We start from the raw sequence: 10,938 nt of genomic DNA on the forward strand, positions 1-10,938 counted from the left end.
GCTTCTCATTGCGGTGGCTTCTCTTGTTGTGGAGCACGGGCTCTAGGTGCGTGGGCTTCAGTAGCTGTGGCTTGTGGGCTCTAGAGCACAGGCTCAGTAGTTGTAGCGCACAGGCCTAGTTGCTCCACGGCATGTGGGATCTTCCCAGACCAGGGCTTGAACCCGTGTCCCCTGCATTGGCAGGCAGCTTCTTAACCACTGAGCCACAAGGGAAGCCCACTGATAGGGTTTTGATATGAGTCTGCAAGCACTTGATTGATTATGGTCTCTGTGCAGTCACACCTCTCTGCTGATGATAATCTGTATTTGCAGCCGCTCCCCAGCACTAGCATCACCACCTCAGCTCCACCGCAGATCATCAGGCATTAGATTCTCATAAGGAGCGAGCAACCCAGATCCCTCGCGTGCGCAGTTCACAGTTGGGTTCGTGCTCCTAAGAGAATCTAATGCCACCGCTGATCTGACAGGAGGTGGAGCTCAGGCGGTAATGCAAGCAATGGGGAGCAGCTGTAAATACAGATGAAGCTTTGCTTGTTCACCAGCTGCTCACCTCCTGCTGTGTGGCCCGGTTCCCAATAGACCACAGACTGGTACCAGTCCCTGGCCTGGGGCTTGGGGACCCCTGGTGTAGACCAGATGCAGCGAGGCCCAGGACTAGGGAGGTAGCAGTGGAGAACAGGAAGAAAGGAACAGGTGTGAGAGACAAGTTTTGGGAGACAGGAGAGATTAAGGAATCAAAGGTCTAGGTTAGATCTTAACCCTGGGAATATGAAAAGGAAGGATGTGTGGAGAGGAGGGGGTGGTAGAGGAATCAAGGGTGATTAGGTTGGTCAATTGGGTGAATAGTTATATTTATTTACTTTGGGAATTCAAGAGGTAGAAGAGAATATGCAGGGAAAGAGAATGAATTCAGTTTTGAAAATGAGTGCTGTATTCCAGTGAGACAATGTTTGCTTATTCAGTCATTCATCAAATAATTAGTGATCCCCACTTAAATTCCAGATACTTTTCAAGATGTTGGGGTGGGTATACACCTATCTCATTTTTTTCACTATATATTGTGTTTAAGAAATCTGTCAATGTTGTATTACAAAGATTTTTATCCCCATTTGTGACTCATCTTTTCACTTGGTTTATTGTGGCCCTTTGTGATAACTTTGATGGACAGTTGCTATTACCTGTTTTTGTGAAGGGGTCTAGAGTTGGGGACTCCTATTCCTCCATCTTCCTAATATTCCTCCTCAAATAATCTCTTTATGTCTGTCTTTTTCTTTTTCCTCTGGGATTCCCATAATGTATTGTTTTGGTCCTGTTTATGGTGTCCTACAGTCTCTTAGTTACTTTTCATTTTCCTTAATTCTTTCTTCTTTCTGTTCTTTGGAGTGTATACTTTCTTTTTTTTTTTTTTTCTGGTTGTGCTGAGTGGCTTGCAGGATCTTAGTTCCCTGACCAGGGATTGAACCCGGGCCCTCAGCAGTGAGAGCGTGGAGTCCTAACCACTGGACCACCAGGGAATTCCCTGGACTGTATACTTTTATTTGCCCTTTCTTTAAGTAAACTGATTCTTCTTCCTGCCTAAATCTGCTGTTGATCTCTTCTAGTGAAATTTTCATTTTAGATAGTGATTTGTCATCACCCAAGTCTGTGTTTGGTTCCTTTTTTTTCTTTCTTTTTATTGATATGCTCATTTATTCATACATTGTTTTCCTGCTTTCCTTTAGTTCTGTGTAGTTTCTTTGAGCTCTTTGAGTATATTTTATGTAGTTTGTTTAAAATCTACTAAACTGGAACTTCCCTGGTGGTCCAATGGTTAGGACTTCTTGCTTCCACTGTAGGGGGCATGGGCTCCATCCCTGGTCAGGGAACTAAGATCCTGCAAGCTGCACTGCACAGCCAAAAAAAAAAAAAAAACTACTAGATTTTGTATCCGGACTTCTCAGGGATATTTTCTTTTGTTTTATTTATTTTTTCTTGTGAATTTTTTTGTGAGTATCTTGTGATTTTTTTTTGTTGTTGTTGCATACTGGACATTTGACTGTTATAATATGTAACCCTGGAAATCAGATTCCACTCCTTTATACAGGTTTGCTGTCTTTTTTTGTGAAGGCTGCAGTTGTCTGTGACTTTTCCAGACTGTTTTTGCAAAGACTGTATTTCTTGTCATAGGTGTTCACTGAAGGCTCCCTTCTTTTAGCTTGTGTTCCAGAAGGGTTTTGTCAGGGAATTCCTTGAATGCCGGGAGCTAAAAATAAAACAAACAAATAGCCGCTTCTCCAGTCTTTGCACATTTCCTCTGTGGTGGGGGTGCGCATTCAGCACTTAACCACGCTGTTTACAGCTCCGTCTTAGCTAAAGTTTAATTAGAGGTTAAAGCTTAGGGTCTCACTATGTCCTTTGCGTGCATGTGTCTCACCCTGAACATGTTCATGGGTTTCTGCTGTTTTCTAGAGTACTGAGAAGGTTGGTTCTGAGAGTTTTTGCTTGTTTTTTCATGTTTCTGTGAATGGACTGGAGTTTGGAGCTGCCTACTCCACCATTTTGTTGATACCATTTGACTATACTGTTTTGCTTTTAATTCCCCCCACCCCATCTCCTTGCTTTAATTTGGAAATTTGCTCTCTCCTTCCCTCCCTTTCCTTCCTCCCCCTTCTGTTCTACTTAGGAAGACTGATCTTCTTCTATTCTTAATTCTGTTGCAGGTATTGACATTTAAAAATTTTACCTCCCTCTTTATTGTTTGGAAGTTACAGCAGGTTTTTCTGTTCTTTTAGTGGCTACCATTAAAAATTTAACTTGAACACCTAATTTTTAGTCTAAGGTTTATCAGTGTCTTTACTTTTTTTCTCAAGCAGTACCAGCACTTAGAATGTTTTAAGTGAGATTACTCTTTCTTGTCTTCCATGGTAGTGTTGTTCAGGATTTATAGTTTCATCTCTTTATTTCTTATAATTAATCATTATTTTTGTTATACGTTAAGATTTGTTTAGATGTAATACTTATTTGCTGAATTCTTTGCTCAATATTTCTGCTTTATACCTTAGTTCTTTTTTTTTTTCTTCAATATCTTGTGTTGCTTTTTCTTTCAAATCTTATGTGGCCGATTTACTAGTTTTTATTTATTTATTTATTTATTTTTGGCTGCATTGGGTCTTCGTCTCTGCGCGAGGGCTTTCCCCAGCCGTGGCAAGCGGGGGCCACTCCTCATCGCGGTGCGCGGGCCTCTCACCATCGCGGCCTCTCCTGTTGCGGAGCACAGGCTCCAGACGCGCAGGCTCAGCAATTGTGGCCCACGGGCTCAGTTGCTCCGCGGCATGTGGGATCCTCCCAGACCAGGGCTCGAACCCATGTCCCCTGCATTGACAGGCAGACTCTCAACCACTGCGCCACCAGGGAAGCCCTATACCTTAGTTCTTTATCCTGGAATCCTTTTTCATCTTTAAGTACATATTTTGGAAGTCTTTTTAGTGAGGATTTGTTGATGGGAACTAATGAGTTTTGCGGTTTTTTTGAAATGTAATTTATTTATTTCTTTGCTTATTTATTTATTTTTGGCTGCATTGGGTCTTTGTTGCTGCGCGTGGGCTTTCTCTAGTTGCAGCGAGCGGGGGCTACTCTTCATTGTGATATGCGGGCTTCTCATTGCAGTGGCTTCTTTTGTTGTGGCGCACGGGCTTAGTTGCTCCACGGCATGTGGGATCTTCCCAGACCCATATCCCCTGCATTGGCAGGTGGATTCTTAACCACTGTGCTGTCAGGGAAGTCCAAACTCATTAAGTTTTTATTCATCAGAAGATGCTTTTTTTTTTTTTTTTTTTTTGCTCTTTTCTTGTAGGTTTAGGTATGAATAAAACCTAGGTTAATTTATTTTCTTTTCTCAAAACTATTAAGATAGTCTCAAACTTCTGTCTATTACTGTTGAGAATTTAGGTGTTTTATGTTTACTTACATGTTTACCCTTTCTGATGTTGTTTATTCCTTCCTGAAGTTCTGGGTTTTTGTCTAGTACTATTTCCCTTCAATCTTAGAAAGTTGTATTAGCTTTTATCGTTGCACTGGTCTGTTAGAGACAAATTCTCTTCAGCTTTTGTCATTTGTAAATGTGTTTATATTTCTTAAATTTCTGAAGTTTATTTTAGTGAGATATAGAATTGACAGTCTTTTTTCTTCCAGCACTTTAAATCTGTTTCTCTTTGTCTTCTGACCTCTCTTATTTCTGGTGAGAATTTAGCTGTCACTTATCCATTTTCCCCTTAATGTTATATGTTTTTTTCTTTGCCTGCTTTAAGGATTCTTGTCTTTATTTTGTTGTTCAAAGGTGTGATTATGATATGCCTAGTAGTGATTTTTGAAATTTATCCTATTTGGGATTCACTGTTTCTTGAATTTGTTAGTTGGTATCTTTCACCTGTTTTAGAAAGTTCTCATCTGTTGTCTCAGCAAATACTTCTCTGCCCCATTCCAATCCCATTTCCTTCTGGTACGCCAGTTGTACATACTGCTTGTCTGTCTGGTATTCTTTCAGAGATCTTAACTGTACTGTTATTTATTTATTTATTTTTTGGTCATTCTTTATTTTCTCTATTTTTTTTCCGCTTGGATACTTCCTGTTGACCTGTTTTCAAGTTCAGTGATTCTTTCATTTACTGTGTTCAGTTTGCTGTTAATATCTGACATCATAGTTTTATTTTTAGCATTTCTTTTGAATATATTTGTAGATCAGTCTCTGCTAGAATTCCCTGTATACTTATATTCTTACATATTATCTTTTCAGACTAAATTTTAGAATTTCTACCATAATTAATTTACATTCTTTTTATTATTTCAATATCTGGGCCATTTCTGTGTCTGTCCCTTATCCTGTTTTCTCTCTTGACCTTGGGTCACAATTTCTGGCTTCCATGTATGTTTTGTAATTTTGTATGCCGAATATGTTATATAAGAGACAGTAGAGACTAAAGTCAATAATTTTTATCTTCAGAAATGGGCTTATCCCTTCTTTTTCCGTTCTGTTAGATTGTTGTGGTAGATTATGTTAGTCATGTTTGATGGGGCCCTGAGTCAAGCTGACCTATGGCTGATATAGACCTGGCCTTTGGCAACTTTGCTTTAGTTTATCATTACTTTTAAATATTTTGAGTGTAGGTTCAGGAAGTTTTTTTTTCAGCAGGGAAAAGTGAAGATTGGTGAGATCTCTTTGTGCTTTACTGCTAAGCCCGTAGTTTTCTGAACTGAGGCAGAGCAACCCACCTGGTTGTTAGTTCTCTTTGCTCCCCACCTTTTTGTGCCAACAGGTGCTCTCTTCCGGCTACCCTTGCCCAGGTCCTAGTGTGTAGCTGCCTTATACTCTTACAGCACCCGCGATGCCTCAGTGGGGTTTCTCTCAGCTTTTCTGTGCCACCTCCAGTCACCAGTTGTTAAATGCCCCGAGAGCCTCAGAGGATCTTTCTCAGCTTTCTTGCCTTCTCTCCATCTCCACTGCGCTGCCTTGTGCTTGGGGAGACACCACACACTTCATGGGTTCCTATCTCTCAGGTCTCCTGCTCTCTCCCCCTGCCCCGCCGTTGGTGTACTGACTGTGTCCACTCGGTGAATACCTGTGGGAGTCAGTTGCTGGGTAGCTGTTGATGGTGCTCCTTGGGATTTTAGTTTATCTGTCACTCCAGTCCGCATGCAGTCAGTTGGGGTTTGGCTGGTTTCTCCTTACCGTGTCTAAGGCAGGTTCTTTATCCTCCTGCGTCTTTGCCAGGTGTCTGAGCACATCCATATGGATCTCTTCTGTCTCAGGGAAGTCTTGTCCCTGTTTGCAACTTAGTTCGTGTAGGTTTCTTTTCACTTTTTAAAAAGCTCATTTTGTAGTTAATCTGGCTTATTTTTTGGCTAGTGTGAGAATGATCATTATCCTCTGAACTTCTCCTACTTAATACCAGGAGTTTTTTGTTTTTTTTCTTTTTTAATACTTCCAGTGATACTGCTTTCAAAAAATAGAGACTATATTCTCATAAACTTTATATTTCTTATAATATTAACTATAATGATAGATAATGTTTATTAAGTGCTTACTGAGTGCCAGGCACCTTGGTAAACACTTTAAATGCATTATCTCATTTAATGAACTTGAGAATAGGTGTTATTATATCATTCCCATTTTCCAGATGAGAGATTAAGTAGGTAGGTCAACATTATATAACCAGTTAGTGGCACTTTTGAACTCAGGATTGTCTGTATCTGGAGCTGAGTTTGCAAATTCACATCCCTAGATGGGAAGGATGTAAATAAATGTAGATAAATGAGTGAAGTGAGTAGGGTGTAAAAAAATAACAAAGCAAGTAGCATGATAGATGACACTTAACATTCAACCTAGCTATTGACTAAAAAGTAGAGAGTAATCACTTCTGTGACAAAGTCTCTGGGAGAATTCTTGCCTCATTCAGAGGGGGGTGGTCACTTAGCTCCAGCCACTTGTTGCCCGTGTGAGAATATGGGTCTAGTAGTTCAGATTTTCAGATTTTTCGGTAGAAGTCAGAAATCTTTATTTTTCATATGAAACCGCTTAGTTTCTAAATGTTAGCTGCTGGTTCAAATAAAAATAAAATGAAATCCAGTGTTCAGACCTGCATGGTGAGTCTGAAATAAAATGTGTCTGCGGGCCCAACCTGTTCTCTGGGCAGCCAGTGTGCAGTCTCCGTAATAGAGCCTGAGCTCGTTTAGACCACCGGTCACGCTGTCTCTCAGGGCCCACCTGAATGCCTTCCTTTCACATTTGTGCTGTACCTCAGGGACGTGAAGGCCTGCTTTGGAATGAATGTACTATTTTATTTACTGCTGTTATACCGTTGTGTTAGTTTAGATATAAGCTACAAAGAAAATTTTTAGAAACGTATTTTAAATTTCTTATTTATTTTTTTAATTTTTATTTTATATTGAGTATAGTTGATTAACAATGTTGTGTTAGCTTCAGGTGTACAGCAAAGTGATTCAGTTATACATATACATGTATCTATTCTTTTTCAAGTAGAAACATATTTTTAAAAAATCCTGAATTCCTCATTTTATCTGCTTTAAGCAACAGAGTTCTATTATAACGCATATCTTACATTAAGTTGATGGGAGGGACAGGTATTATTGAATGCTTATTTTATTTTGTTCATTAATCATGACTTTCTCTTCCTCTCTTTTGCCCTTTCTTCTTTGACGTAGCTTTCACTTTCAGAAGAACAGAATGAAGTAACAAAAAATGGCTGTGAATCTAAAGAGCTGGTCTACCTCGTGCACATTGCTTGTCAGGTAATTTTGTGGATGTGTTCTCCATTTCACATAAAATTTAATGAGAATTAAATATGAATGAATAACATTGAATAAATGAATGAATAAATGTGAACAAATAACATTGACTGTGGTAACACAGATGTTTTATTTTATTCTTTCTCCCATTTATATTGGCATTTCTGCATATACTCAGAGTTGAAACAATCAATTTAATAGAGTCAATTTAATAGATATTTAATTTACAAACGTAAGTGAAAATTCTTCCTGTAAGAGTAAAGGAAATAGGACTTCCCTGGTGGCGCAGTGGTTAAGAATCCACCTGCCAATTCAGGGGACATGGGTTTGAGCCATGGTCCAGGAAGATCCCACATGCCGTGGAGCACCTAAGCCCATGCACCACAACTACTGAGCCTGTGCTCTAGAGCCCACGAGCCACAGCTACTGAAGCCCGCGCACCTAAAACCTGTGCTCTGCAATGAGAAGCACGCACACCCCAATGAAAGAGTAGCCCCTGCTCGCTGCAACTAGGGAAAGCCTGCGCACAGCAATGAAGACCCAGCGTGGTCAAATAAATAAATAAAAATAAATAAATAAAATCCTTTAAAAAAAAAAGAGTAAAGGAAATATATTGTTTATTGATGATGAGATTAAATGAGTCAGCTACGGGTCACATATTACAATAAAAGAGCAGACTAAGTAGTGTCTGCATCAGGTGCGCACTTTTCTAACCAAGATGGTAAGTTCCGCTGTGGTGTAACAATGTGTGTATATTTCAGAAGTGTGCTATTTCTTAACTCTTAGTATTAGAACTTTTTTGGTGGTAATTACCATGACTTGCTCTTAATGAGATTTAAAATATGTCATTTGTAGCATTGATTATTTCCTCCATCAAGTAAGCAGTTAGTTTCTTTATTTATTCTTTGTTCATTGAGCCTTCTTGCCTATCTTTGAACTAGTCATTGTAAAGCAAGTGTTTTCGAGGAAAGCTTTCTTATGTACAAAGTTTTTAGTTTTCTTTGAGAGAGTAAGATAAGGGAGTTTATGGGGTTTTTTTTCCAAAAAGTATTATTCATGTACCTGAAATTAAAAATTAAATAATCTGGAAAAGTCTAATGGCTATTTCATATGGGAAATACTTAAGTTCTTAGTCTTGGTGTGACTTTAAGGGCAAACCTTTTATAATTAAGTGCTTTTATTTGTAGATGAGAGAATATGAGATTGGAAATTGAACTTAGCTTGTATATATATGTTCAAAGTTACATATCATTTATACATGTTTTACTGTATGTCATCTTGGTTCCTTTGAGGAAGTGGGCAGCTCTGAATCACTGTTTCATGTCATATTTCATAAAAATGCTTCTATTTGGTGAGTTAATTTTTAAGTGAAAATATCAAATGCTTTTATGATGAACCATTGCTAATACAGGGATATAAAACATTTTTTCTTTATCTAGAGTACATGATTGACATGTGAGTCATGAACTTATTATTCCATCTAAAACCTATACCTTTTAGCATCTTCTCTTCTTACCAGTGATTTCCATTTGTTCTGACAATGCAAATATTTTTATTCTCATAAGCAAAACATAATGTCAAAAATACCTGTGCTGTGGACATATATACACTACGAAATGGAAAATAGATAGCTAGTGGGAAGCAGCCACATAGGACAGGGAGATCAGCTCGGAGCTTTGCGACCACATAGAGGGGTGGGATAGGGAGGGTGGCAGGGAGACACAAGTGGGAGGGGATATGGGGATATATGTATATGTATAGCTGATTCACTTTGTTATAAAGCAGAAACTAACACATCATTGTAAAGCAATTATACTCCAATAAAGATGTTAAAAAAAAAAAATACCTGTGCTGTTCTTAAAAAATGACCTTCAAAAGGTAAGCATGGTATTTTGGTACCGTACATTAAAATGTATAATCGTTACTTGATTATGCCTCCATGAATTAGTGACCTAGATAATTAAGGCTATTTCCTGGTTGTAAATATCTTGTCAAGCTGCTTAAAAAATTTCAGACTACTTGTTATACTATTTACTACGTGAAAGTAGTAATTTACTGCACTGTGATAATGCTGTCACGTTTCTCCTCTGCCTCACACTGTAAGTAATCATTGATATGTTCTCATGGCTTACCTTCTGTATTCTTGCCATATATGTCAGCCATAAACCACATTAAACTAGAATCTTTTTTTTTTTTATAACCAAGAGAGACTCACAATCAAACCTTCTAATTTTGCAAATGAGGAAGTTGAGGCCCAAATTATGGAAGTTGCTTTCCTAAGCTATATGAAATCTTAGCGGGAGCTACTAAGGGCTTCAGTTTCCTGATTGCCAGCTTTTCTTGCATCACCTTGGAATTTGCAATCTACAACAGATTTTAGAGATTGCTTAATCTTCAGATGAGATACGATCACCCTTACGCCCTGTAATCTGTTCATTATAGAAGCCAATTTCATATTTCATATCTTTGCTAATTTCTAATTTTTAATAATGTGCACTTGAAATTTTTTTTATTTAACCAAAATTCTTGGTCCTTCATCTTAACCCACTTTCTTCGCTTGTTCTTTTATCTTAGAAAGTGTCCAATTAAACAGCTGTGATCTTTTTCCTTTCTGTAGGTTAAGTGATACTGATTTCTTTAGGTATTACCTTTGAATCTTGTAATGGAGTCTTTGTCTCTGCCTTTTACAGTTTTAATTTCTTTTAAATTGTGAACCCAGAAATGTAAGCCATATCTTCCATACTGCATAGATCCAAATTCAGTAGGCATTTTTTGATCACTTATACATCTAGTACACAAGTATTATGGCATGCAGCATATCATTTAATTCTTAAAACCTCTGTGAGGCAAATAGTCTGGTTTAAAAACATCAGTTTTTAAGTGTTAATTTTTTTTTATAAATTTATTTATTTATTTATTTATTTATTTATTTATGGCTGCGTTGGGTCTTCGTTGCTGCATGTGGGCTTTCTCTAGTTGTGGCGAGTGGGGGGTACTGTTTGTTGCGGTGGCTTCTCTTGTTGTGGAGCATAGGCTCTAGGCGCACGGGCTTCAGTAGTTCTGGCATGTAGGCTCAGTAGTTGTGGCTCATTGGCTCTAGAGCGCAGGCTCAGTAGTTGTGGTGCACGGGCTTACTTGCTCCGCGGCAGGTAGGATCTTCCCAGACCAGGGCTTGAACCCATGTCCCCTGCATTGGCAGGCAGATTCTTAACAACTGCACCACCAGGGAAGCCCCTAAGTGTTAATTTTAAAATGACTGATTTAAACCTAGCTGTTGCAAGAATTTATTCTAACATGTGCCCTAATGAAAATTCTGTTCTGATCTTTCCCCCTCTGAGTATAGTTTTGTTGGTTTAAGAATAATTGTTGCTTAATGAAATACTTAGTATTTTATTGTTCCATAGTAAGCTTTAGAGAAGTTGAAATGAATGGTTCTTATTGAAGTTGAATTGTATGAACTACCTTTGTATTTACCAGAATTCATCAATGTATAATAGTTTATTTTTCCTGAAGATCAAGTTTTTCATAAATATTTACATTAGAAGGAAATGGACTGTCAGTCAGGAGGCCTAAATTTGTCCCAACTGTGCCATGACTAACCAGCTGTGTGGCTGACAGGGTCTTGGTGCTCTGGCCGGGTGTCAGGCCTGAGCTTCT

General features: G+C 38.5%; 1 protein-coding gene and 1 long non-coding RNA gene across 12 annotated transcripts in view; one reads left to right on the plus strand and one right to left on the minus strand.

Moving 5' to 3' along the window:
- Positions 1–10,938, plus strand: part of ARHGAP32 (Rho GTPase activating protein 32) — a 278,046-nt gene that overhangs the window by 165,193 nt on the left and 101,915 nt on the right. For all 11 annotated transcript variants that reach the window (XM_082476188.1, XM_082476189.1, XM_082476190.1 and 8 more), the window contains one exon: positions 7,198–7,284. In XM_082476188.1, coding sequence (XP_082332314.1) covers positions 7,198–7,284 — 87 coding nt within the window. The remainder of the gene's footprint in view (positions 1–7,197; positions 7,285–10,938) is intronic.
- The window catches only part of LOC309667636, a 101,970-nt gene that overhangs the window by 76,172 nt on the left and 14,860 nt on the right, over positions 1–10,938 (minus strand). The window lies entirely within an intron of this gene.

Source organism: Balaenoptera physalus (genome assembly GCF_965194825.1).
Source record: "Balaenoptera physalus genome assembly, chromosome: 10".
Taxonomy (NCBI): Eukaryota; Metazoa; Chordata; class Mammalia; order Artiodactyla; family Balaenopteridae; genus Balaenoptera; species Balaenoptera physalus.